This window comes from Astatotilapia calliptera, chromosome 13 (assembly GCF_900246225.1).
Source record: "Astatotilapia calliptera chromosome 13, fAstCal1.2, whole genome shotgun sequence".
NCBI lineage: Eukaryota > Metazoa > Chordata > Actinopteri > Cichliformes > Cichlidae > Astatotilapia > Astatotilapia calliptera.
In genome coordinates, this window is record NC_039314.1 from 32,999,976 (window position 1) to 33,027,970 (window position 27,995).

The following is a 27,995-nucleotide window of genomic DNA, read 5'->3' on the forward strand; positions in this document are numbered from 1 at the left end:
CAGTGTTACTGCCATGATAAGCAGGTCTCACCTGAGGTGTTTACTACGCCTACAGCGAGGGGGCTCCATAATGATCTGGGGTGCTTTTTCCTTCAATGGAACAACGGAGCTTCAGGAGGTGCAGGGGTGGCAAATGGCTGCTGGCCATGTCCAGATGTTGCAGAGAGCGTCCTCGTGACTGAGGGCCCTCATCTGTGTGATAAACACTGGGTTTATCAGCAGGACAACGCTACAGTCCACCTCCCCTGCAGCGGCGCTGCAGACCACACCCCGCCACACACATTAACCAGGTAAATACATATTTAAGCAGAATTTTGCAAATATCTATTTTTTTTTAGCAGCATAGAGCTTTTTTTCCCAATTACTTTTTAAAAGTCAGGTCAAGGCTCCAAAAGCCCAAAGGCGATATGAGCGGGGCGGCTCACAACAGTTTTTGTTTGCTGGATCATTTTAGTTCAGCTTTCCTTTTGTTATATTTCTTTAAGAGTTCAAAATGTGTTAATTACATGAATAAAAGGTAATTTTCTCTGTAGCACTTCATGGATTTCATAAGCAACACACCTTAGTTGCTCCGTGGATTCTTTTAAAAAGCAGTTAAAAACTTTTCTGTTCAAACAAGCCTTTTGTTGTACGTATTTTATATTCTTTACATTATTTACATTTGATCTTTTACATTGTGTATAATGTCTGTTGATTGTATTGTTTATTTTAATATTTGTGTACAGCACTTTGTGACTGCTTGTCTGTGAAAAGCGCTTAATAAATAAACTTTACTTACTTACTTTAGTTGTTCACACAAAGCATAAAGGTTAAAAAAACAAACAAACAAACAATATATACAGTGTTATCTTCATTTTAGATTTTAAAAAGTATTTGCGGCTCCCAGTGTTTTCTTTTGCGTGGAAACCGGGTCCAAGTGGCTCTTTAGGTGTTAAAGTTTGCAGACCCCTGGTATAAGTTTTGTTTTTAGTAAACTGCATGCTCAAAGCATGTTATGTCTCACTCCCGTTTCTGCATGTTGAAGCTCTACTTGGAACTTGGAAGATCCAACAATGCAAAATAGGATTTTTGGCCATTTTTCAAGTGGTCTTAAACTCTCGATTGGCGCTGAATGTGACTGACAGGCACTCTAACTAGCTGAAGTTTGGATGCATGGCAGTCTCCTTGATCTGTTTGTTCATGGTGTGCGAGTTGATGAGCTGCAAGTAAATGCGAGCAAGTTGAGGTCAGCTGATCTGTCATGTTTGCAGGAGCGAGGAACATCTATCACCAGCTACTCATGAACAGCCTCCTCATGGACCTCAAGTACAAGAAGATCTTTGCCATCCAATTTGCCAAGGTAACACACCTGTGCAGTATACCTGACACCCGCCAGCCACTTCATTAGGTACACCTTGCTGGTACTGGTTGGTTCTCCTTTTTCTTTAAGAGCTGCTTCAATTCTTCACTGCTGGTAAGCTGCTGGAAACACTCAGAGAGGCTGGTCCATGTGGACACGGCATGATGAGAACTTCTGTTCCATCTGAACACAGAGGAGCTCTGCTGCACTGAGATCTTTGACCGTGGAGGCCCTTATACAGCAAACTCACTGTCATATTTAAGACATGGTTGGTGGGAACATGACATCAGATCAGCAGTCTGAAACACCAACAACCATCCCACGCTTAAAGTCTCTTAAATCACTTTCCTTCATTAATCTGATGTTCATTTTGAACTTCAGCTCGTCTGATATCTACATGTCTGAATACACTGAGCTGAAGCCCTGTGATTGCCTGATTACATATTTGCATTAAGCTGTTGAACAGGCATACCTAATAAAGTGGCTGGTAAGTGTATATACCTGATCGGAACACCCATGACAGCTGTGGAGCTTTATATAGTCTGGGGGGGTTTATGCTAGTAGAATCTCGATGATCTGTGATTCCCTGGCAGCATCTGTTTCCTCAGTGCAACAGCCTAAAACCTCACCACATGACCTTGTTGGCTTGTTTACAGCTAAAATGAAAAACTTCATCCAGCCAGTCGTGTGTCGATTGAATTTTTAGATCCAAATAAATCAAAGTACTCAAAAAGATCCTCTGGAGTGAACTTTGTTCATTGAAACAGACTTTACTAAACAGTGTCATATAAACAACAAAACATGTAACAACAAGACATCACAAAGTAGAACAGAGCAACCCTGAGGTGTAGAGCCTTCATGCTCATGTAGCAGACAAAAACAACAGAGAAAAGGGGTTACGCTGCCAAAAATAAACCATAAATCTCATTAATTTGGGGTTTTTCTCTCTTTGGAAAGTGTGTCCTGTCAAAGAGCGCCATAACTCACATTAACCCCTCCATGAACTGCTGTCTTAGTGTGGTAGACTAGTTTGTTTGTCCTAGGGAACCCAAGGGCTATGTTCTCAGGGCCTTTTGCCTCCTAGTAGGGTTTCCCATGGCAAATTGGTCCTGTGTCAGGAACCAGGCAAAGAGATATTCAAAAGACCCTTATGAGTTTAACAACAAGGGAGTTCACCCTGCCTGGGATACGGTTACTGGGACCCCGTCCTGGAGCCAGGCCTGGGAAGTGTGTCCAATGGGAGAACGCCAGGTGGCCAGGCCTTAGCTCAAAAGGCCCGGCTGGGTGCACCCGACACCCGACGTAGGCCTGCACCAGCCCCATGGGGTGCCGTAGAGGTCTGGTGCAGTGTGTGCTAATGGCAAGAGATCCTGACCGATCGATCCCCGAGTTTGGCGTTCGGGACACGGAACATCATCCCTCTGGTGGAGAAGGAGTATGCGAGGTTGAGATGTACCGGCTAGATATAGTCAGGCTCACCTCAACACACAGCTTGGGCTCTAGAACCTGTCTCCTAGAGAGGGGCTGTACTCTGTTCCAGTCTGGAGTTGCCTTTGGTAAGAGACAGTGTGTTGATGTGGGTATCTTGGGCCCTGTATGTTGGATTTTTTCCCAGTAGACCAGACACCTTCAGGTTGGGGAGTCTTTGGGTGGGGTGCTCGAGGTGCTCCATCTGGAGACTCAACACTCATATGAGCAATTGACAGTGAGACTTAGAGGGGCGTCATTGGGAGGAACGGCCTGCCTGGTCTGATCTCAAGTGGTGTTCTGTTACTTGTCTATAACAAACACCATGTTCAAAGGGCGTCTGTAAATGCACATGGCAGCAGGGACACCCTAGGTTGATGATCGATGCTGTAATCGTATCATCGGATCTGCAGGTGTATATTCTGGATACACGGGTGAAAAGAGCTGCTGAGGTGTCAACTGATCACCTCCTGGTGGTGAGTTGGATCAGGTTGTAGGTTAGGACTGTGGACAGGCTTGCCTCACTTAAACATATAGTGAGAGTGCAATGTGAATGCCGGGCACAGTTCGTGAGCTCTTGAACTCTTACTTCCAACTGAGCCATCAGGCTGAAGAACAATCCTATTGGCCTTTGTTAGCCTGCGGGACTTCACAGACAGCTGATGGGTACCGGAAGGTAAAGCGGAACACTTATTCAGACAGTGGCTGAAGCAAAAACTTGGGTGTGGGAGGAGTTCAGTAAGGTCAATGACTTTCCTTGAAAGCGATTCTGGCAAACTGCAGCGCTCTACAGCGCTCTACCCGCACTGTAGAGCGCTGCTGACTGAGGATATAGTTGGACGATGGAAGGAATACTTCCAGGACCTCCTTAATCCCACTGATACAACTTCTGTAGAGGAAGCAGCAAATGGGGGTGGTGAGTCATCCATCACTGGAGGCGAGGTCACTGAGGCAGGTAAACGACTCCTTGATGGCAGAGCCCCTGGGGTGGATGAGGTTTGCTGTGAGTTTCTGAAGGCTCAGATGTTGTAGGGCTGTGTTGGACACGTCTCTACAGTGTTGCATGGAGATGTAGGGCAGTACCTCTGGATTGGCAGACTGGTGGTTCTCAATTTGAAGAAGGATAGGATGATATATCAGGATAAAAATTCACTGAAGTTAAAGATGCTGGTGATCACTCAGCTAGAAAATGAATCATTAAAAAGTCGACTGACAGAAAGACTTCAGTGATCAAAGCACGTATGTCCACATATTATTCACAGGAATCGGTCTTCGGACTGAAAATAACCCTCAGGTGGGAAACAAATAATTTAAAATGGGTCATGCTGAGCTGATCGCCTAAAGCTGCTGCTGATCTTGATTAAAGAACCAGTCGCTGCTGTGCATGTGCTGTGTTAAGGTCAGGTTTACAGAACTAACAGAAGTCTTGATACACTTTTCTTTTGTGAGCTGTCTTAAAAATATCAGAGTTTTAGCGACAGGTTTTTAAAGGAGTCAGTGTGTGGGTGGTGGTGGGGTGTTGGGCGGACAGCAGCGACCTCTGACCCAGAGGTGAAATGTCGTCCCTCCAGAACTACAGACGCCTACAGACAGATTTTATGGAGGACGACCACGAGCGAGTGGTGTCAGTGACGTCGCTGTCTGTCCAGCTCTTCACCGTCCCGACCATGGTGAGTACTCCTCCTGCACCTCCACACAACTCTCTCTCTCTGTGTTCCCCTCTCTCTCCCGCTGCTAGAATTACGAACGCTTGCAGAACGACTATGTGAAAGACGACCACGGCCGTGAGTTCTCCATCACTGACCTGTCAGTGCAAATGTTCACCGTACCGTCACTGGTGAGTTCAGGTGGCTGCCGCCGGAGTAGATGTCATCCCACCGGCTGAGTTGTTTAAAGTGGGTGCTTCACCCTCAGGTGGAACAGATGTCAGACATCACTGAAAAAATGTTATGATCTAAAGTCATCCCTGAAGTTTCATTGAAAGCTGATTAGTTGATAATCAATAATTATAACAGATATAATTATTATTAATATATTATGTATTAATAATAGTATTAATAATAATCAGATCAATCACCTTTAAAGTTTAGTTCTTCAGAATCCACCAAAATAAATGTCACAAGCAAAGAAACACAGATCGAAATGATAACAGGCCCAACACTGAACATGAGGAACGACACGTCTGTACGTGTGTGGGGGTGTGTGTGTGTTGGTGTGTGGGTCTCAAATGTTCTGCAGGCCCGGATGCTGATGGTGGAGGAGAACCTGATGACCACCATCATCAGGACCTTTGTGGATCACCTCCGCCACAGAGACCCGCAGGGGCGCTTCCAGTTCGACCGCTACACCGCCCAGCAGGCCTTCAAGTTCGGGAGAGTCCAGAGCCTCATTGGTGACCTCAAGTGAGCCCCAGTTAGAGGTTATGAAGAGCCAGTTAGAGGTTATGAAGAGCCAGTTAGAGGTTAAGGGCCAGTTAGAGGTTAAGGGCCAGTTAGAGGTTATGAAGAGCCAGTTAGAGGTTAGTTGGAGACTAAACAGAGACTGGTTCTTGTGCGATGACCCTACACTGTGTATGCAGGGTACCCATGAATCCTGTTCTGTAGCTTGATGAATCTTCTTTCACAAGTGTAAACGCTGTGGGTGTGTGTCGTGTTTTATGATAAAACCAGGCCTGTCAGTGTAACCAGTGCTTCTACATGCAGGTATGTCCTGATCAGCCCTCCGTCCAAGTGGAGCGATCAGCTCAGACTCAAGTTTCTAGAAGGTTTCTACGCTTTTCTGGAGCTGCTCAAGTGCATGCAGGTAACATGGAGACAGTGTGAGGTTTACCTGTACAGGTGCAGCCCGAACATCTCTGAGCCTGTCTGTCTGTGAACCCACCTCCCTGCAGGGCATGGACCCAGTGGTGAGACAGGTGGGGCAGCATATTGAGATGGAGCCTGAGTGGGAGGCGGCGTTCACGCTGCAGATGAAGCTGACAAACATCATCACGATGATCCAGGAATGGTGCTCCACTGATGTGAGACAACACACTGAACACGCTACATGTAACATTACAAATGTTACCTTTTATGTTCCTACAGTTTATTTTTTGTTTTCTGGATCAATAATCTGATCAGTTTTAAATAAATAGATTGATTGAGTGAGCCATCCAAGCCTTTTCTTTGCTCCTTTGTGTGTGTCAGGAGCGTGTGCTGATCGAGGCCTACAAGAAGTGTCTGAGCGCTCTCAGTCACTGTCATAACAGCCTTCCAGATGGTGAGCAGCCAATCAGCTTGAGCCTGGCAGGCCACAGCGTGGAAACATTCAGGTATCAGGTGTCTCAGGAAAAAGTCTCCATACACCTGCCGGTCTGCAGGCTGCTGGCAGGTAAACACACACACACATTTTAAAAGTCACACCATCTGTCTCCACGTCCTGTTTGAAGTTGTATCAATCACCTCCTCAGGTCTGCACATCCTCCTCAGCAGAACAGAGGTGGCGTCTCATTTCCCTGAGCAGCTCCCATTGGTCAGTAACAGATTATTATTGATCCCTGATTGGAAACGCCATTTTCCAACCAGTTTGATTCATTGATTGTTGATGCCACGTGTCCCTCAGGGTGAACTAAGCCCCCCCCTTCTGATCGAACTCCCCCTCCGTTGCCTGGTGCTCTGTGCCCAGGTGCATGCTGGGATGTGGAGGAGGAACGGATTCTCACTGATTAATCAGGTGAGTTCTAACCTGTTAATCTATGCTGAAGAGATCAATGCTGATTAGCTAAGTTTTTTGCTGTTTGTTGTTTCAGATTTATTATTACCACAATGTAAAGTGTCGAGTCGAGATGTTCGACAAAGACATCATCATGCTACAGGTACAACTCGCCTCTACTGACGCTCCACTTATTCTACCAGTGCTGATTCAACAGCACTAATGCCTCTGTGAAGCGTTGGTGCAGACTCTCTGCTCATGCTTGCTGCTGTTTTTGGTTGGGTGCAGGCAGGGGCGTCCATGATGGATCCAAACCACTTCCTGATGATTGTTCTGAGTCGATTTGAAGTGTTTCACGTTTTCAGCACCGCTGACATCAGGAAAAGATACAGAGAGGCCAACAAGGTCAGTCCTCTTCTGTTGTCAAGACGCCATGATTTTACTGCTAAGCTTATCCGCCCCACCCTCGACACAGATACATTTCCAAAGATTGTTATGTTAAAGCTCCTGCAGCGTCAGGTGATGCAAAGCTGCAGCAGATTAAATTCAGACACCTGCATGAACAGACAAGAAGTCAGATTTTGCAGCAGGTCGCTTTGACTTGTCTGTTTATTTGCACGTAACGAGAAATTAGAATCACATCTGCAGGTCAGACATTCACATTACGTCGTGTTTGACATTCAAATCAAATCAAATCACTTTTATTGTCACATCACATGTGCAGGTACATTGGTACAGCACATGTGAGTGAAATTCATGTGTGCGAGCTTCACAAGCAACAGAGTTGTGCAAAATACAATAATGTAAACAAGCAAAATACAAGAATGGCTACATCTGAAACTAATAAATATATGTACAATATATAATAGTATATGCATTTCTGGATGTGTATACTAAATATTTTTCTACGTGTGTGTGTGTACACATATTTTACAAATTAAATAGAGTAAACAATAAATAAAATATATAAAATATACAGAGTGAGACATGTGCAAAACAGTGGCATTACTGTACAGTATGGAGTGCATAATGTTGAAGTTCCAGTAGTGAAGCTGAGGTGTCTATGAAGTGTTCAGCAGTCTGATGGCCTGGTGGAAGAAGCTGTCTCTCAGTCTGCTGGTACGGGACCGGATGCTGCAGAACCTCCTTCCTGATGGAAGCAGTCTGAACAGTTTATGGCTGGGGTGACTGGAGTCCTTGATGATCCTCCCCGCTTTCCTCAGGCAGCGCTTCCTGTAGATGTCTTGGAGGGAGGGAAGCTCACCTCCAATTATCCGTTCAGAGCACCGCACTACTCGCTGGAGAGCTTTGCAGTTGTAGGTGGTGCTGTTGCCGTACCAGGTGGTGATGCATCCAGTGAGGATGCTCTCAATGGCACAGTGATAGAAGGTCCTGAGGATGCGGGGGCTCATGCCGAATCTTTTCAGTCTCCTGAGAAAGAAGAGGCGCTGCTGCGCCTTCTTCACTGTTTTGTTTGTGTGTACTGACCACGTAAGATCCTCAGCCAGGTGTACACCAAGGAACCGGAAGCTGCTCACTCTCTCCACAGCAGCGCTGCTGATGGTGATGGGGGTGTGTACTTCTCTGCACCTCCGGAAGTCCACTATCAACTCCTTTGTCTTTGCGACGTTGAGGGTGAGATGGTTGTCTTGACACCAGTGGGTCAGGGCGCTGACCTCCTCCCTGTAAGCCGTCTCATCACCGTTGGTGATAAGACCCACCACTGTAGTGTCGTCCGCAAACTTCACAATGATGTTGGAGCTGTTAGTGGCTGTGCAGTCGTAGGTGTAGAGTGAGTACAGGAGAGGGCTCAGTACACATCCCTGTGGAGCACCAGTGTTCAGTGTGATGGGGGATGAGGTGATGCTGCCCAGTCTGACCACCTGGCGTCTGTCAGACAGGAAGCTAAGGATCCAGCTGCAGAGGGAGCTGCTCAGTCCTAGATCCTGCAGTTTCCTGTCCAGCTTCGAGGGAACGATGGTATTGAATGCTGAGCTGTAATCTACAAACAGCATCCTCACATACGTGTCTCTCTTCTCCAGGTGTGACAGGGCAGTGTGTAGTGTCAGGGCTATGGCATCATCAGTGGACCTGTTGTGGCGGTATGCGAACTGTAGAGGGTCCAGTGAGTCGGGTAGTGCAGAGCAGATGAAGTCCCTGACCAGCTTCTCGAAGCATTTGCTTACGATGGGGGTCAGGGCTACAGGTCGCCAGTCGTTCAATGAGGAGATGGTGGAGGATTTGGGTACAGGGACGATGGTGGCCATTTTGAAGCAGGCTGGGACTACAGACAGAGAGAGGGAAAGGTTGAAGATGTGCGTGAACACTCCAGCCAGCTGAGCCGCGCATGACTTGAGGACGCGGCCGGGAATCTCGTCCGGACCTGTAGCTTTGCGTGCGTTCACCTTCCTGAAGCACTTCCGCACATCCTCCTCAGACACAGTGTGCGCACTGACGTCATCCGCGGTGCGCACACTGTCCGGTCTCATGGTGTTCGCTGTGTCGAATCTAGCGTAGAATACGTTTAGATCCTCACACAGAGAAGCCGTGGTCTGCGGTGTGCTGGTTTTCCCTCTAAAGTCTGTGATCGTGTTTAGTCCCTGCCACATACTCCGAGGGTTGTCAAACTGTTGCTCCACCCTGTCCCTGTACTCACGTTTGGCTGCTTTGATCGTCTTCCGGAGTTGGTAATGTGCGTGTTTGTAGTCCGATGTGTTCGCGGAGGCAAAGGCGGTGCTCCGTGCCGCGCGAACATCTCCGTTAATCCAGGGTTTTTGATTTGGGAAGGATTTTAAGAAGGATTCAAGTCCTCAAAAATCCATTTGCAATGTTGAATCTTTCGAGTTAAACGCTACAGGTGTATGACTGACTCCTCCCACTCTGTCCTGTGTTTCAGGACCTGGTCCAGCAGAACACTCTCATCGAAGAGATGCTTCATCTCATCATTATGGTGGTCGGTGAGTTTGTTTCCTCTGAAAATGAGTCAGAGAGGTCGCCTTGTCCAGGTGCAACATTAGCACTGCCTCTGCATGTGTGTTACAGGTGAGCGGTACGTGGCGGGCGTTGGCCAGGTGGAGCCCTACGATGAGGTCAGAAGAGAAATCATCCACCTGCTGTCCATCAGACCGATGGCTCACAGCGAGCTTGCCAAGGCTCTACCTGAGAATGTGAGACCCTAACCTGTCTGTTAATGTTTTTTTAGTTATGCTGTTACATATTTGTAAGTATTTGTGAGTTCTGCTTTTAAAAGTTTATTAACCCTCTGGGCTCGACGGACGCGTCGGCACATCCAAATCACACGACCAATTTAAGATGACTTTGCAACAAGATGCAGCCAACCCGAGTCTCCAAGTTTAAAGTCTAAGTGCGGACTTCAAACTATATACAAGTTTTTAAGTTGTGTTGATAGGACACGAAAAACCAGAGTCATGATCAAAAATATACCTGATGTTTTTTGCTGAATACTATCGGCACTCTCTGCTTGTGACCAAATAAAAGAAAGAAAAAGCACCGCTTTCCTATTGGTGGAAAAATGTACCATGTCAACCAATCACAAAATGATATGGCAACATGTGACAATTGGTTGTTTAGGAAGAAGGAGAGGTTTTAGGAGTGACAGCGGTGAGAGAGTGTTTAGACACAAGAGATTTGTGACATTCAGTGTGTTTGGAGTGTGTAGTTGATGTGTACTTTTATGTAGTTTGCAGTTTTATGCAGTTACCCTGTACTTTTGTGTAGTTCGTGTGTACTTTTGTGTAGTTGGTGTGCAGTTTTGTGTAGTCTTTTGTGTTGTCAGTGGGTAGTTTTGTGTAGTTTGTGGCTAGTTAGTGCGTACTTTTGTGTAGTGTGTGCAGTTTTAACTACACTCAACAAAAATATAAACCCAACACCTTTGTTACTGCTCCCATTCCCCATGGGATGGACGTAGAGACCTAAAATTCATTCCAGATACACAATATAACCATCCCTCCCAAACAGTGGTCACAAATCAGTCCAAATGTGTGGTAGTGGGCACATCTGCTATATTGAGATAATCCATCCCACCTCACAGGTGTGCCACATCAGGATGCTGATCTGACATCATGAGTAGTGCACAGGTGTACCTCAGACTGCCCACAACAAAAGGCCACCCTGGAATGTGCAGTTTTGTCTCACAGCAAAATGCCACAGATGCCACAAGCAATGAGGGAGCGTGCAATTGGCATGCTGACAGCAGGAATGTCAACCAGATCTGTCGCCCGTGCATTGAATGTTAATTTCTCAACCATAAGCCGTCTCCACAGGCGTTTCAGAGAATATGGCAGCACATCCAACCGGCGTCACAACCGCAGACCTCGTGTAACCACACCAGCCCAGGACCTCCACATCCAGCAGGTTCACCTCCAAGATCGTCTGAGACCAGCCACCCAGACAGCTGCTGGAACAATTGGTTTGCACAACCAAACAATTTCTGCACAAACGGTCAGAAACCGTCTCAGGGATGCTCAACTGCATGCCCGTCGTCCTCATCGGGGTCTTGACCTGACTCCAGCTCGTCACCGTAACAGACTTGTGTGGGCAAATGCTCACATTCGATGGCGTCTGGCACGTTGGAGAGGTGGTTCCCATTGTTCAGGGCAGATGGCAGCTGAGAATGTCCCCGTTCTTGCATGGCCAGCATACTCACCGGACATGTCACCCATTGAGCATGTTCGGGATGTGCTTGACCGGCGTATACGACAGCGTGTACCAGTTCCCACGAATATCCAACAACCTCGCACAGCCATTGAAGTGGAGTGGACCAACATTCCACAGGCCACAATTGACAATCTGATAGACTCCATGCGACGATGTGTTGCACTGCATGAGGCAAATGGTGGTCACACCAGATACTGACCGGTTCTGGGTCCCCAGACCCCCAATAGCGCAAAAAACTGCACATTCCAGGGTGGCCTTTTGTTGTGGGCAGTCTGAGGTACACCTGTGCACTACTCATGATGTCAGATCAGCATCCTGATGTGGCACACCTGTGAGGTGGGATGGATTATCTCAATATAGCAGATGTGCCCACTACCACACATTTGGACTGATTTGTGACCACTGTCTGGGAGGGATGGTTATATTGTGTATCTGGAATGAATTTTAGGTCTCTACGTCCATCCCATGGGGAATGGGAGCAGTAACAAAGGTGTTGCGTTTAAATTTTTGTTGAGTGTAGTTAGTGGGTAGTTTTGTGTTGTTGGTGTGCAGTTTTATGTACTTAGTGTGCAATTTTGTGTAGTTAGTCGACTGCTGAATGTCACAGTTGCTGCCAAAAAGCCACCAAAGGCAGATTACAGTGTAAACTGTGTCTCCAACACCTGCTGCTGTCTGGCCTGCAGGTATCAGGCTGTGATGTTCTCCTTTATCTTATAGTGGACACAAATTATATTTTAGAGTGGCGGAAATAATTTGTGTGGCATGATATTTGATGCAGAACAGCTGATTGTTCTGTGAATTGTTTGAAATGGTTTGAAATGGCCCGCCTTGGCTGCATTTTTAGGTAAATAGATGCAAATAACTTGTGCATAGGTTATTAAAATGTACAGTTTATATTTGCATTTCAAATTACGAAAATGATTCATTAATGTTTGTGTTAGTTACAGCAAAAAATATAACCTTTTTTTCTACTCAGATTTTATGTTTTTTACCTGACTTTAGATCAGTTGTGTTAATACAACTGTAGTAGTTTGACTGTAAATTCAGACATGTGAGGTCGTGCTGAAAAGAATGATACCAAACAAGGCAAAGTAAATGAGTAAAATCAAAGGTAACCCCAGAGCGTTAAACTCAGACACTTTGTAAGGCTCGATCATACAAGATCTGCTGAACAGGTGAACCCTGACTTACCTGAGGCTAAAATGTTTTGTTTGTTTGCTATTCAGTGTTTCTGAGCGCAGGGAATTTACTGTTTTTACTTCTGTGCGCTGAAACATTTTTAGTTTGATGTAATAACCTGAGTTTGTGTCTTCAGGGGAACAAGGAGACGGGGCTGGAGAGAGTCATCGACAGCGTGGCTTCATTCAAGTCAGTCTTCCACCTCAAATATCATCAGTCCACCTTAAATACACGTGCATCCTTACAATTTCTCTTTGTTCTCTATGTTACAATAACTGCAGTACTGAGTGTATTTGTACTAACAGGAAACCAGGTGTGACAGGTAGAGGGCTGTATGAGCTCCGCCCTGAGTGGAACAGATACTTCAACCTGTACTTCCATCACTACAGCAGAGCTGACCAGTCAAAGGTACGCTCACTGATCTGGATGCGGATCAGAGCGTTATTGATTGGTGTACGTGTTGTTGCTATGGTAACGCTGCGTCCTGTGTTTCAGGCTGAGGAAGCTCAGAGAAAGCTGAGGAGACAGAGTGGCGAGGACACAGGTAAGCACACCTGTACAAAACACCAGCAGGAAGACTGATGGATGACATGGTCACCTTGGTAACGTGTCTTTGTGTGCATAGCCCTGCCCCCTCCCCCTCCTCCCCCCCTCTGCCCTCTCTTCGGCAGCCTGGTGAACCTCCTGCAATGTGATGCGCTGCTCGCCATAGAGGGCGCCGTGCTGCAGTGGGCCGTGGAGCCCAGCGGGGGGGGCTGGACTGAGTCCATGCTGCAGAGGGTGAGTGTGTGTGTTTAGAATAGAGTAGCTCTTTATTGTCGTTGCACATGAAATAAAATGTAAATGAGGGAGCAGGAATAAATAAGCAACAGGAGGGACACACTGGAGAGGAGAGGTCTGGGAACCAGTCCAGAGACTTGGTCTGAACACAGTGTGAGTGGCCTGAGTGATGGGGGGTTAGTCAGACCATGGGCCTTTCTCAATACGCAAGTCCGTACTCGGGTTACAGACTCACGATTTGTACAACTGGAACACCAGCGTACTTGATGATGTCACAGTTTTTACTGCTGTCACCTCTTAATTTAACTGTGAGTAATATGTTATGAAGCTGAACTTTCATCTCAGCCAAACCGATTTACTCAGGAACAAATAAAACACTGAAATAAACCAAACATTAACATTTAGAAGTGATCTACGTGACTTATATATCATGTTTAACCTGAGTAGCCAAAGACCGCAGGTGGTTTGAAAACGATCTGCCGGTAGTTCGCTGTTCCTGCTGGCTCTAGTGACCCTTGACCTCCCGGTCAGCTATCGAGTTGGTGGGTACAGACGTCTCTGAAAACGTCGGAGCACTTTTGCAAGTATGTGATGTTTTGATAAACCGAGCAGATATTTGAAGCTTACACAGCTACATTCTCGCCTGAAAGTATCTAAAAATGTTATTTTAAGAGTAATATTTAAATTTAAACGTTTTTAGCCGCACTCCTCCACCATTGCCATGTTTGAGCTTTGGACGAAATGCATTCTGGGATATTTAGCTGTACCAAGTACACACAAGTCACCGCCGATGTATGCTCGATAAAATTTGCGGAGCGAGAACACATCTGGGAATTTTTCACGTTCTCGGCTTGATGTGTACTTTGAATTGGAACAGTACTTGGTCTCCGACTGATGACATATCACGAGTCCACGAGTACTGTATTGTCCCCCTGGTAGGACGCTTGACCTGTTGGTGGCATTTGTAGAGTACAGATTGCAAACTTGCCTCATTAATGTCCCCAACAATGATATGGACAGATATGCTCTCTCTGCTGTTTACTAATAGTAAGTTGGAGGTGGTTGAGCGCTGAGCTAACGTTAGCATCAGGGGGATGTAAACAATGGTAACTATGGCTACCGTTAGCTTGCAAGGTAGATCAAAGGGACATGACATGACCTCTGAGTCCGGTGAGCAGTGACTGTTTATAGTTGTGTTGTTACGACTGTAGTCCTACAGCCCCTGCCCTTACCTTTGTTGTGGTCCTGGTGGTGTAGGGTCCAGCCTGGTGACTCCACTGGGGCATCAGGGATGTTAGGATGGAGCCAGGATTCAGTTACACTCAGTAGACAACACTCCCAGACAACACGGTTGTAGTACATCTCTGATTGTAGCTCCTCCCTTTTGTTTGTGAGGGATCTGGTGTTGGTGAGGAAGCTGGGTGAAAGCGGAGATTTGCGTTGCTGTTTTCGATAGTCAGCTCTGCGTCCCGCTTTTGTTTTCTCGTGTGTTCATCAGTGTTAGATCAGGTGACCAGCTTTAATGGCTGACTGTAATCATCACTGTGATCTTCAGAAACACCTGTAGAGGCCGCCCTCTGTCCTAAATAAAATGAACATCAGATTCAAAGTGTGTGTGTGTTTGTACCTCACCTGCAGGTGCTCCACCTGGTGGGCATGGCTCTGCTGGAAGAGCAGCAGCAGCTGGAGAGCAGCAGCGGAGATGAAGATGTCACTTTCAACTACACCTGCAAGATCACACGTTAGTACACCTGTGTGTATGTGTGTGTGTTTGAGTGTTTACCTGTGTGTGTGTGTGTGTGTTTGTGTGTGTGTTTGAGTGTTTACCTGTGTGTGTGTGTGTGTGTGTGTGTGTGTGTGTGTGTGTGTGTGTGTGTGTGTGTGTGTGTTTGAGTGTTTACCTGTGTGTGTGTGTGTGTGTGTGTGTGTGTGTGTGTGTGTTTGAGTGTTTACCTGTGTGTGTGTGTGTGTGTGTGTGTGTGTGTGTGTGTGTTTAGGTCCAGGTGAAGCACCCAGTACTTCAGGAAGTGTCCTGGCTCTGCTGGAAAGTCTGCAGAACACTCCTCACCTGGAAGTCCATAAAGACATGATCACCTGGATTCTCAAGGTAACCGCTGATGTCACTGTGATGTCATTGTGAATTAACACCAGAGTGAAGGTGTGAAGCTGAATCAGTATGATCTCTGTGTGTGTGTAGATGGTGTCAAACATCAAAATGATGAGAGAGCGAACATCGTCAGCCTCCTCTTTTACCGTCAGCCTGGAAAGAGGCTCTGAGGAGGTGAGACTCAGCACCGCTTCCTCTTCCCTGGTTATCTACTGACTGATTGGCTCATTAACGTATGTGTTGATTAAGTGATGAATTGATTGGTTCCGTGCTGCAGACGATGAGGGACAAAGATAAGGCAGAGAGGAAGAGGAAAGCGGAGATGGCGAGGCTCCGCAGGGAAAAGATCATGGCTCAGATGTCAGAGATGCAGAAACACTTCATCAACGAGAACAAAGAGCTGTTCCAGCAGAGCATGGAAGAGCTGGAGGCGTCCACGTCAGCTGCCGACCACAGGTACAACTGCATATTTACACCAGTACATTCCTAATACACCTGTATACCCACTTTCATTCACATTTACTAGATGCCTTACTATCAGCTGAGCACAGGTATGACTGTACAAAGCCGTATTTATCTGTTGGAATATGAAATGCACTTAACATTAAGTGCAGGCAAGGACTGGTACACCTGTGGACTCACCTGCTGCAGAGCACACGTGTGATTGAAGAGCTTATTCAGAGAATATTAAAAGATCCTCTCCCTCCTGCTTTACAGTCCTCCCAGTGCAGAGCTCACCTGTGTGTCCCAGGTGGCTGTTGGTCCCAGGAGGGTGGGAGGGACTGAGCGCCGACAGCTGGTCACCTGTATCCTGTGTCAGGAAGAGCAAGAGGTCAGAGGTCACAGCAGAGCAATGGTGCTTGCAGCATTTGTCCAAAGGTCCACTGTTCTGTCCAAAAACCGCCACTGCAACCTGCCCAACCCAGGTGGGCAGAGCTCCAGTTTGACATCATCAGGCGAGTGACCAGTCGAAGTTCAGGTGTTAACCTGTGATCGTGTGTTTCAGAGCACCGTGACCCCCTGTTCATGCACCCCGACCTCTGTCTGGGGATTCACACCGCCAGCTGTGGACACATCATGCACGCCACCTGCTGGCAGAGGTGACTCCCCTCACTTGCACACCTTCCAGTCGGCTCTCAGGATGTTACACCTGTCCTCACTCTGTTCAGGTACTTTGAGGCGGTACAGCTGAAGGAGCAGCGGCGTCAGCAGCGTCTGAGAGGCCACACGAGCTACGATGTGGAGAACGGCGAGTTCCTCTGTCCACTCTGCGAGTGTCTGAGCAACACCGTGATCCCCATGCTACCGCACGCAGCCTCACCTGACCACAGGTACGCTCACCTGACTGCAGTGAGACACTCACACAATAAGCACACCTGTGCTGACCACAGGTACACAGGTTCCTGGCTTTTACCTGATGTTGCGTGAATGGTTTTCTCTCTCTCTCTCTCTGTTTTTTTTTTTTTTTTTCTTCTTCTTCAGTGTTGAAAATCCTAGTTTCGAGGTGTGGCTTAAGACAACCAATCAGCTGATAGCAGCTCTGCACTCTGCACACAGGACGCAGTCTGAAGGTGAGTTACCTGTAAGAAAACTGAGTCAAACTGAGCCGTGTGTGTTAATGTTAATTAATGCGTGTGTTACAGGTGCAGCAGAAGAGGCGGAGCCTGTCGTTCCTCAAGGGTTCAGAGTAGACTTCACGCCACAGTGAGTCATGTGCTGTTTGTACTGATCCTGATCAATAACCTAATGGGACATTACGTGGTGATGATGTCATTGTGATGTCACAGGAACCCATTCTCAAGCAGCATCAGTGAGATGATTACCACTTTCAGCCTGTCCACCTATAAGGTGGGACTGAAGGTGAACCCCAACGAGCAGGACCCCCGAGTCCCGGTGCTGAGCTGGTCCTCCTGCGCCTACACCATCCAAAGCATAGGTATACACACCCGAGACAGATGCACGCACAACCACCCGAGACAGGTGTACACCTGACACAGGTGTGCTCCCACCTGAGAGGTCACAGGTTGTCCTGTTATTTTGTTTTTCTGCAGAGCGCCTGCTAATGGATGAGGAGAAGCCACTTTTTGGAAGTTTACCTTGCCGACAGGTAACACTGTTTATGACAAAGAAGAGCTGTGAATGGTCAGGCAGAGGGGGTGGGGTTTAAGAAGAGTTCACCGAATATATTATAGATCAGTGTATTGATTACTGAGTTCTGTGCGTCGATTGGTCTCCGGCGGATGCTGCGGTTTCCTTGGTAACCTGATAATGTGTGTGTTGCAGGACGACTGTTTGAGTTCTCTCACCAGGTTCAGTTCAGCGTGTTGGACTGCAGCTCCTCTGAAAACTGTTCACACCCACTTCATCAGACTGTTGTCAGGTACAAACACACACAGTCTCATTTACACTCAATGCCTCAATTTACAAAAGAGACCTATTACTGACAAACACACTAAAATTTCAACAATAAAAGAAACAAAATGTAAAAGAGTCCCCAGAGACGATTTCACAGACGTATTTGTACGTCTTTTGAAGTCTGCAAGTGAAGAGAGCTTCAGATCGTTGTGCAATGAGGACAGAGCAGAAAAGGAGAAAGCCTTCTTCCCAAGCTCTGTACGAACTGATGGAACAACGAACGTAATGATGTCCTGAGTCTGCAGTCTGTGACTGTTTGTGCAACATATACTCTGATATATAAGAGGACAATAAATCAGAATAGATTTTATAGAGAAAGTGATACCTGCGTGGGGCCAATGAGGACCAGTCAACCTGAGAACAGTGGTGTGTTAAAGGTTTGCAGCCAGTTATAAATCTGAATGCCTGGCCATAGACAGCAAATCTAACAGGTGAAGAGAGCAAGCATAGGTATCCAGTAATGTCTGACATAAAATGCCATGATCAGCAGTGTCAAAGATTTCTGCTAGATCAATAAAAAGAGCTGCACTGTAGTTCTTTGTGTCCAAGGCTTCATAGACATCATTGAGAACAGTTAGAGTACTGCGCAGTTTCCTGATGAAAGGAGATAAAATACTATTTTCATCCAGATAACTTTGAAGTTGACTATTTACCAGTTTGGAACGACCACCCTCTCCAATCCAGACTCAACGACCTCCACCACACCTCTCACCCCCCTTTCCTCCTCCCTGAAACTCAGAATACACACTCAGGATGTGAGCCGACTATTCCAGAAACAGAAGCCCAGGAAAGCCCCCGGACCAGACGGCGTCTCACCGGTTGATCTGATATCCTCGTGTTGGTGTTGTTCCCAGATCATCATACTAAATGTTGTTCCAGGATCAACGTTGCAAGTGACCAATCAGAATGTTGTGATGTCATACTTTTGCGACTTCGGGAAAAACCGGCGTAAAACAAAAAACTGTACTTAAGCTGCGTGAAACCGCCTCTGTCCGCCGATCAACGGACCCTGACCCTGACCCTAACCGTAACCCTTTAATAAACAGTAAGCAGAATTGATATTGTCCTTGCAACATTGGAATTTCATAAATGCACGAATGGCTTGGTGCGCAAAGGAATAACGTCACAACAATGTGATTGGTCACTTGCAATGTTGAACCTGGAACAACATTTTCATGATGGTCTGGGAACAACACCAACACGAGGATATCAGATCATCCGCGTCTCACCCTCCTGCCTCAAAACCTGTGCTGAACAGCTGGCTCCCATCTTTACTCGCATCTTCAACAGATCCCTGGAGCTGTGTGAAGTTCCCTCCTGCTTCAAACGCTCCACCATCATCCCTGTTCCCAAGAAATCCACCATCACAGGACTGCATGACTACAGACCTGTCGCCTTGACGTCTGTGGTCATGAAATCCTTCGAACGACTGGTGTTAGCCCATCTGAAAGACATTACAGGCCACCAGCTGGACCCTCTGCAGTTTGCCTACCGGGCAAACAGGTCAGTGGATGATGCAGTGAACATGGGGCTGCATTACATCCTGCAACACCTTGACCGCCCGGGAACTTATGCCAGGGTCCTGTTTGTGGACTTTAGTTCGGCTTTTAACACCATTGTGCCTGAACTTCTTTCCTCCAAACTCTCCCAGCTCAGCGTGTCACCAGCTACCTGTCAGTGGATCACCAGCTTCCTGACAGACAGGAAGCAGCAAGTGAGGCTGGGGGAGATCACCTCTGAAACCCGGTCCCTCAGTATTGGTGCCCCTCAAGGATGTGTCCTCTCACCACTACTGTTCTACCTCTACACTAACGACTGCACCTCCAGTAACTCAGCTGTCAAACTCCTAAAGTTTGCAGATGACACCACTGTCATTGGCCTCATTCAAGATGGTGATGAGTGTGCATACCGGCAGGAAGTTGAGCGGCTGGTACTCTGGTGCAGTCAGCACAATCTGGAGCTGAACACTCTTAAGACTGTAGAGATGACAGTGGACTTCAGGAGACATCCCTCAACTCTGCTCCCCCTCACCATATCAGACAGCCCTGTGTCAACTGTGAAGACCTTCAAGTTCCTGGGTACAACCATCTCCCAGGACCTGAAGTGGGAGACCAACATCAACTCCATCCTCAAAAAGACCCAGCAGAGGATGTACTTCCTGAGACAACTGGGGAAGTACAGTCTTCCACAGGAGCTGCTGATCCAGTTCTACACTGCGGTCATTGAGTCTGTCCTGTGCTCCTCCATCACAGTCTGGTATGGAGCAGCCACTAAACAGGACAGGAGCAGACTGCAGCGGACTGTACGGGCAGCAGAAAGGATCATCGGCACGCCCCTGCCCTCCATCCAGGATCTGTACCTCTCAAGAACCAGGAAACGGTCAGGGAAAATCATCGCAGACCCCTCACACCCTGCACACAGACTTTTTGATCTGCTGCCCTCTGGCAGACGGTACAGAAGCCTGCAGACCAGGACCACCCGACACAGGAACAGTTTCGTTCCCCTCTTTCTTTCCCATCTCCCTTCTTAACAGTTGACCTGTCACACTGCTCCCACTGCCAGACTGCAGCTGCCTTATGCACATTTTGTAGTATTCATTCCACCTCATTCATTTCTGTATTTTATGTATATAAGTTAGATTCGTTATTTATAGTTGGTTTACATAGCTTTGTGTATGTGTGAATGGGTGGATGACTGGATGTGTAAAGCGCTTTGGGGTCCTTAGGGACTAGGAAAGCGCTATACAAATGCAGGCCATTTACCATTTACCATGTATGTGTAATGTGTATATATAGACGTGTGTGTGTGTGTGTGTGTGTGTGTGTGTGTGTGTGTGTGTGTGTGTGTGTGTGTGTGTGTGTGTGTGTGTGTGTGTGTGTGTGTGTGTGTGTGTGATTTACATTGCTGTGCTTGAGAGCCACCATCTACCGGAACCAGATTCCCTGTATGTGTCTGCACATATACTTGGCCAATAAACACGATTCTGATTCTGGAAATTATCCTGCAATTATTAACCATTGAGGGCGATAACATTTATTTGATATATATATACACATATATTTATACATGTGTGTGAGTGTGTGTGTATATATATGTATATCTGTTATATATAATTGTGTGTGTTTGTTTGTTTAGCTCTGGTTCCAGACACTCAGGTAGAAAATACTCCGAGTATCCTCGAGATCGACATGTTTCACCTGCTGGTGAGTTTATACACCTGTCCATCGTGGACCACTTAAAGCTCCGTTTTCGTCGGGTGGGTGCAGGTGACTCTGATTTCTCGGCATCTGCAGGTTTACTCTGTGCTGGCATACTCCTCCGTTCACTGTTTGGACCAATCAGGATGCGGTGTGGTGGACTCGAGCCACCTCCACCTCCTTCACTTGGTCACTGTGGCTCACCTGGTTCAGATCCTGCTCACCTCCACCACAGGTGTCGCTCTCTCTCACTCACACACAGTCTCTTGAGTTTTGTGAACCCGATGCTTCTGTCTCACCTGTGTGTATTACCTGTGTGTGCAGAGGAGGTATGTATGGATCAGGACAACAGTGGATCAGAGGAGGAGCTCACCTGTCAGCTGTACAGCACACTGAGGAAACACCTGGGCAGGTGAGTTTGGATTGTGAGACATATTTACCCTGTTAGTACATTCAAAATCAGTAAAGAGGACTTCATTTCATCATCAGTGTGTTACCTGAGGTGTCCTCTGGGTGGCAGCTGTATCGTTGTCTTAAAGCTGGTGTCCTGCCGTTCCTCCGAGCCGCCGCCCTCTTCTTCCACTACCTGAACTCCACAGCGCCTCCCGCTGAGCTGATGAGTAAGACGAACACCGAGCAAAGTTCCTGTAACGATTCTGTTACACTGTGTGTTCACAGAAGTGTGTGTGTTTGTTGTAGTTGCAGGTCCTGGTCAGTGGGAGGCACTGTGCAGCTACCTCAGTCTGCCCTCCAACCTGCTGCTACTTCACCACAACCAGCAAACACTGCTGAAGCCGCTCATACACAGGTAACACCTGAATGACGCATCTCATACTCCAAAGTACCTGGAAAAGCATTACCTGACACTCCTGTGTGTGTGTTCAGTTGGTGTTGTCATCCAGGTATGAGACAGACCCTGCAGGGGGGCGGAGCCATCATCAGGTTCCCCAGAGAGTCAAATCGACTCATCGAGTTGCCGGAAGATTACAGCGTGCTCATCAATCAGGCGTCCAGCTTCACGTCAGTGAACACACAGTGAGATCAGAGTGATCGATTTAAAAAGGATCAATGCTGTGAAGTTCTTTTGTGAGGTGACCTGAAACTTTGCCGGCCCATCTGAACTCACCTAAGTGTTACATGTGCAGGTGTCCGCGCTCAGGCGGGGATAAGTCTCGCGCTCCCACGCTGTGCCTGGTGTGCGGCTGCATGCTGTGCTCTCAGAGTTACTGCTGTCAGACGGAGGTGGACGGCGAGGACGTGGGCGCCTGCACCGCACACACCTTCACCTGCGGAGCTGGCCTCGGCCTATTCCTCAGGTAACGCCTGCACAAGTGAACTGACGCATGTCGCTCGGCCATGCCCTGCTAACCTGTGTGTGTCTGTGTGTGAGCAGGGTCAGAGAGAGTCAGGTGTTGTTTGTAGCAGGTAAAACAAAGGGCTGCTTCTACCCGCCCCCATACCTGGATGACTATGGAGAAACTGACCAGGGCCTCAAGTATGTACGTTTGGTTGTTCAGCCCCACCCCCTCTACCAGTTTGTTTGGCCCCACCCCTGACCACACCCTCTACCTGTTTATTTGTTTGTTACAGGCGTGGGAATCCTCTCCACCTGTGTGCCGAGCGTTACAGGAAGATCGAGCGCCTGTGGCGCCAGCACGGCATCGCTGAGGTCATAGGTCACGCCCAGGAGGCCAATCAGGCGCTGGTTGCTATCGACTGGCAGCACCTGTGATGTTTGACTCTGCGCCGCCCCTGCCCTTAGAGAGACACTGATTGGCTCTCAATTGTGTCCCGCCCCTTTCTATATAAAACCACATCCTTGAACCAATAAGCTGCCTGCTTGATGCTAAGTTGCTTTCAGGGATTTTTCACCTTTGACCCTCCACATGTCTCTCCACCAATCAGTGTGGGACAGGAACAGGAAACTCGAATTCGGTCCAGTGACGCCCTGCCTTCTGACTTCAAACACATCACCACCTTCATTTCTGATTGGCTAAGAGCATAAAGCAGCCATCTCCATGGTAGCAGATTGATGGATGGATGGTCAGTAAAGTGTCTGGTAGGGGTTGAGCTTCAGCTGAAGACTGATCAGTGAAGACATATCAGAGCACATATCAGCGATCGATCGCTTTTTACTTTAGTTTAACATTTTGCTTAGAACTGATTGGTGGCGTGCTGTGTGATGTCACTTTCTGTGTTTTACTTTTGAATGCTGAGAATTATTTAAAACATGGCGCGGTCAGGTCTTCAGCTTGATGTCTTTTGTTTTTTGGGGGTATTTTTTAATGGCTGTCAGCTGAGCGCCTCATTGATCACATGATCTGTTAATATGTGAATTCCTGTATAAACGAGGACGTGTATGATAAAAACAATAAAAACTTTAAAGTGACATCACTTCCTGTCAGTTCATTACTTCAGGGGCAGATACCCTGTTATGAGGACATAGACATTCCAGTAAGCCTGCTCTCACCTGTCAGGTGGGTCAAATCTGTGGAGGTAAAGAAGTAGCTAATCAATAAACTGAGAAAACACCTGCTGGAGGTGGAGCTTGTTCAAGTGAAGCAAAGATTGGTTGTTGTTGTTTTTTTATATTGACAACTTTTAATTGCGCTGAGCAAACATGAAAATGTGGAAATCCTATAAAAGGTAAGAATGTGTGTGTATTGCTCATATTGAGGTGTATTCATTTATAGGTGATTTACTGTATCAGAAACTTCAGTCAGAGTCAGTTGAGTCGCTTTCTTGTGGAAGGCTAGGTGACGTCAGCGACACGACAAATCGTCAGCGATTTGTCAGGAACCTGATAAGTTGATGACAGTACTTGGAGGTGAAACAATTTTTAATTTTATTCTATTTTATTAAGTTTTGTTTTTTGTTTTTTTTGCTTGTCAGTGATTGATACATCCATTCTTAAGTTGGCTCATAAAAGCTCCTTCAGCTTTGCCTAATCTGACCAATGCCGCTTGTAAGTCCTCTCAGACTCACTCAGGGCGTCTTTAGGGTTTCTTTTTTTTTTTTTTTTTTTTTTTTTTTTTTAGGTTTTCCCAGTCTTCTCATTTTTAGTAAAAACTCACTCAGAAGTTTGACAGTTTTAACTAACAGACTCCAGTTTGTGCATGTAAATGGAGAGTCCTCTTCACACACTGAGGTTAATTATGGAGTTTCACAGGGTTCAGTGCTAGGACCAATTCTGTTTACATTATACATGCTTCCCTTAGGCAGCATCATTAGAAGACATAGCATACATTTACACTGCTATGCAGATGACACCCAGCTCTATCTGTCCATGAAGCCAGATAACACACACCAATGAGTTAAACTGCAGGAATGTCTTAAAGACATAAAGACCTGGATGGCTGCTAACTTTCTGCTTCTTAATTCAGATCAAACTGAGGTTATTGTACTCGGCCCTGAAAATCTTAGAAATATGGTCTCTAAGCAGATTCTTACTCTGGATGGCATTACCTTGGCCTCCAGTAACGCTGTGAGGAACCTTGGAGTCATTTTTGACCAGGACATGTCCTTCAACGCACATATTAAACAAATATGTAAGACTGCTTTCTTCCATTTGTGCAACATCTTATCCATCACCTTAACACTAAACTGAACAGATCACACAACACTCGCGCTCTGTACCAGAAGGGCCAAACTTGGCACTAGTGGATGATGAGAGTCAAACCTTAGATACTGATCCGTATGCGTAGGTTTCCGGTACACATCAGCTTTTAGATGTCCCCCATTACTGATGGAAATCTCACAGTCTAAGAAGACTAACCTGCCACTTTTCATATCCTCCCTGGTGAATTTGATGTGTCAGTCCAACAAGTTAATGTGATCTGTGAAATGTGGTACGTCCTGAGATTTGATTTTCACCCAGGTGTCATCCACATATCTCAACCAATGGCTTGGTGGTGTTCCAGGGTAGGATAGCAAAGCCCTCTTTTCCACTACCATACCATAGGCAAGGCAAGGCAAGTTTATTTGTATAGCACAATTCAACAACAAGGTGATTCAAAGTGCTTTACAGAGACATTAGAAACAAGAACAAATAAAAAGCATGATTTAAAATTGATTAAAACAAGCAAATAAACTAACTAACTAATTAACAAACAAACAAACAAAACAGTATATAAAATCAAAACAGATAAAATCAGAACAGTAGATAAAATCAGTAGTTAAATGTAAGTTTTGAAATTTAAGCTTAAAGTGTGGATTTGGTGCTTTATTCAAATGCAGCTGAGAACAGGTGAGTCTTCAACCTGGATTTAAATAAACTGGGTGTTTCAGCTGATCTGAGGCTTTCTGGGAGTTTGTTCCAGATATAAGGAGCATAAAAGCTGAATGCAGCTTCTCCGTGTCTGGTTCTGACTCTGGGAACTGATAAAAGACCGGATCCAGATGACCTGAGGGATCTGGATGGTTCATACTGGGTCAGGAGGTCATTGATGTATTTTGGTCCTAAACCATTCAGAGCTTTATAGGCCAGCATCAGAACTTTAAAGTCTATCCTCTGACGGACAGGCAGCCAGTGTAAGGACCTCAGAGCTGGACTGATGTGGTCCACTTTTTTGGTCTTAGTGAGGACTCGAGCAGCAGAGTTCTGAATGAGCTGTAGTTGTCTGACTGATTTTTTAGGTAGACCTGTAAAGATGCTGTTACAGTAATCAAGCCTACTAAAGATGAATGCATGGACTAGTTTTTCCAGGTCCTGTTGAGACATCAGATCTTTTATCCTTGATATATTCTTGAGGTGATAGTAAGCTGACTTTGTTATTGTCTTAATGTGTTTTTCTAAGTTTAGGTCTGCATCCATCACTACACCCAAATTTCTCGCCTGGTTTGTGGTTTTTAGATGTATAGATTGAAGTTCTCTGGTGACCTGTAATCGTTTTTCTTTGGCGCCAAAGACTATTACCTCAGTTTTGTTTTTGTTTAGCTGGAGAAAATTGTGGCACAACCAGTCATTGATTTCCTCAATGCATTTACCAAGAGCCTGTACAGGGCCTCGGTCTCCTGGTGACATTGTGATATATATTTGTGTGTCATCTGCATAGCTGTGATAGTTTATTTTGTTGTTGTTTATAATCTGTGCCAGTGGGAGCATGTAGATGTTAAACAGAAGGGGTCCCAAGATGGAACCTTGGGGAACTCCACATGTGATACTTGTCTGCTCAGATGTGAAGTTACCTATTGATACAAAGTATTTCCTGTTTTCTACGTATGTTTTGAACCAGTTTAGTACAGTTCCTGAAAGACCTGTCCAGTTCTCCAGTCGTTTGAGTAATATGTTGTGGTCAACTGTATCAAATGCTGCACTGAGATCCAGTAAAACTAAGACTGACATTTTTCCACGGTCTGTATTCAGACATATGTCATTAAACACTTTGGTCAGAGCGGTTTCAGTGCTGTGGTTCTGTCTAAAACCTGACTGGAAGGCATCGTAGCAATTATTCTGTTTTAAGAAGTAATTGAGCTGTTGAGAAACTGCTTTTTCAATGATCTTACTTAAAAACGGGAGATTTGAGATCGGCCTGTAGTTGTTCATTTGTGTCTTGTCAAGATTGTCCTTTTTCAGTATAGGTTTGATTACAGCAGTTTTTAGTGATTCTGGAAACACACCTGATAATAAAGAAAAGTTGACGATCTGTAACAGGTCTGACTCTAAAGTCTTTGAGACCTTTTTGAAAAAACTTGTTGGCAGGACATCTAAACAGCAGGAGGAGGAGTTCAGTTTACCTAAGATGTCCTCCAGGTCTTTGCTGTTAATAGGTTGAAACTGTTTCATGGTGTTTAAACAGTTTTTTGGTGGACACAGTACATATCCTGGATCTGCTGTTGATGTACCAATTGCTTGTTTAATTTTTTGGATTTTTTCTGTGAAGAATTTGGCAAAGTCATTGCAGGCCATGGTCGAATGAAGTTCAGCTGCCACTGACACAGGAGGGTTTGTTAGCCTGTCAACTGTAGAAAATAAGACCCGAGCATTATGGCTGTTTTTAGTGATGATGTCAGAGAAGTAGGACCTCCTTGCATTCCTCAGTTGTAAATTGTAATTGTGAAGTTTCTCTTTATAAATGTCATAATGAACCTGGAGGTTTGTTTTTCTCCATCTGCGCTCAGCTTTCCTACACTCTCTTTTTTCATTTTTCACTAGTGTGGAGTTTCTCCATGGAGACTTTTTCCTTCCAGAGATAACCTTCACCTTAATGGGAGCAATAGTGTCCATTACATTTAACATGTTAGCATTGAAGCTATTGACGAGCTCATTGACTGACCCTCTGGGCAGGTCAGGTGTTAATGGGAAGACCTGGTTAAAAATTGCACTACTGTGTTCAGTTATACACCGTTTTGTGATCACTGTTGTTGATATATTTGTGTGGGCTGAGATTTTACTTTCAAAGAAAACACAGTAATGATCAGACAGGCCCACATCAGACACAGTAACCTTTGAAATGCTCAGGCCTTTGGAGATCAGTAGGTCAAGAGTGTGTCCTCTATTATGTGTGGCCTCTGTTACATGCTGAGTCAGCCCAAAGTTGCCCAGAGTGTTACTCAGGTCTTTAGTCCCTTTGTCCTGAGGGTTGTCCACATGAATGTTAAAATCCCCAGCAATAATTACACAGTCAAAATCAACACAGATCACAGACAGCAGTTCACTGAGGTCATTAAAAAAAGTCTGTGCAGTATGTGGGAGGCCTGTAAACATTAAGAAACACAACTTTGGATGGGGCCTTCAGCTGTAAAGCCACATATTCAAAAGACTGAAAACTTCCAGGAGATAGCTGCTTACATTGAAATGATTCATTAAATAAGACAGCAACCCCTCCTCCTCTCCTGCTCGCCCTGACCTCACTGATAAAACTGTAGTTAGGAGGGGTCGTCTCGATGAGAACAGCTCCACTGTTACTTTGGTCCAACCAAGTTTCAGTTAAAAACATAAAATCAAGGCTGTGCTCAGTGATTAAATCATTAATTAAAAATGTTTTCCCAGCTAGAGATCTAATGTTTAATAAAGCCAACTTAAGTGTTTTAGAGGTATTACTTGTCCCCTCGTGTTTGGGAGCAGTCTGTGGCACACAAGGTATGTTTACTATGTTTAAAGATCTTTTAGAGTGCAGCTCTCTGTGTTTTGACCAGGCCACAT

General features: G+C 46.0%; 1 protein-coding gene across 4 annotated transcripts in view; it reads left to right on the forward strand.

Moving 5' to 3' along the window:
- The window catches only part of ubr2 (ubiquitin protein ligase E3 component n-recognin 2), a 54,842-nt gene extending 31,602 nt beyond the window's left edge, over positions 1–23,240 (forward strand). Inside the window, exons 10-46 of one of the 4 annotated variants that reach the window (XM_026189257.1) lie at positions 1,251–1,339; positions 4,378–4,476; positions 5,045–5,208; positions 5,509–5,608; positions 5,697–5,825; positions 5,992–6,175; positions 6,255–6,316; positions 6,407–6,517; positions 6,594–6,659; positions 6,785–6,901; positions 9,393–9,453; positions 9,539–9,663; positions 12,489–12,541; positions 12,658–12,760; positions 12,848–12,896; positions 12,978–13,132; positions 14,771–14,873; positions 15,130–15,239; positions 15,330–15,413; positions 15,517–15,695; positions 15,957–16,165; positions 16,246–16,339; positions 16,409–16,570; positions 16,722–16,810; positions 16,883–16,943; positions 17,027–17,175; positions 17,291–17,346; positions 17,523–17,619; positions 20,790–20,857; positions 20,948–21,086; positions 21,176–21,263; positions 21,341–21,471; positions 21,551–21,659; positions 21,737–21,886; positions 21,997–22,167; positions 22,245–22,346; positions 22,442–23,240. In XM_026189257.1, the coding sequence (XP_026045042.1) occupies positions 1,251–1,339; positions 4,378–4,476; positions 5,045–5,208; positions 5,509–5,608; positions 5,697–5,825; positions 5,992–6,175; positions 6,255–6,316; positions 6,407–6,517; positions 6,594–6,659; positions 6,785–6,901; positions 9,393–9,453; positions 9,539–9,663; positions 12,489–12,541; positions 12,658–12,760; positions 12,848–12,896; positions 12,978–13,132; positions 14,771–14,873; positions 15,130–15,239; positions 15,330–15,413; positions 15,517–15,695; positions 15,957–16,165; positions 16,246–16,339; positions 16,409–16,570; positions 16,722–16,810; positions 16,883–16,943; positions 17,027–17,175; positions 17,291–17,346; positions 17,523–17,619; positions 20,790–20,857; positions 20,948–21,086; positions 21,176–21,263; positions 21,341–21,471; positions 21,551–21,659; positions 21,737–21,886; positions 21,997–22,167; positions 22,245–22,346; positions 22,442–22,583 (4,160 nt within the window). In that variant the 3' untranslated portion in view covers positions 22,584–23,240. Of the gene's footprint in view, positions 1–1,250; positions 1,340–4,377; positions 4,477–4,544; positions 4,644–5,044; positions 5,209–5,508; positions 5,609–5,696; positions 5,826–5,991; positions 6,176–6,254; positions 6,317–6,406; positions 6,518–6,593; positions 6,660–6,784; positions 6,902–9,392; positions 9,454–9,538; positions 9,664–12,488; positions 12,542–12,657; positions 12,761–12,847; positions 12,897–12,977; positions 13,133–14,770; positions 14,874–15,129; positions 15,240–15,329; positions 15,414–15,516; positions 15,696–15,956; positions 16,166–16,245; positions 16,340–16,408; positions 16,571–16,721; positions 16,811–16,882; positions 16,944–17,026; positions 17,176–17,290; positions 17,347–17,522; positions 17,620–20,789; positions 20,858–20,947; positions 21,087–21,175; positions 21,264–21,340; positions 21,472–21,550; positions 21,660–21,736; positions 21,887–21,996; positions 22,168–22,244; positions 22,347–22,441 lie in introns of all 4 variants that reach the window. The other 3 variants (XM_026189259.1, XM_026189258.1, XM_026189260.1) reach the window with 3 other exon arrangements.
- Positions 23,241–27,995: the final 4,755 nt, after the last annotated feature.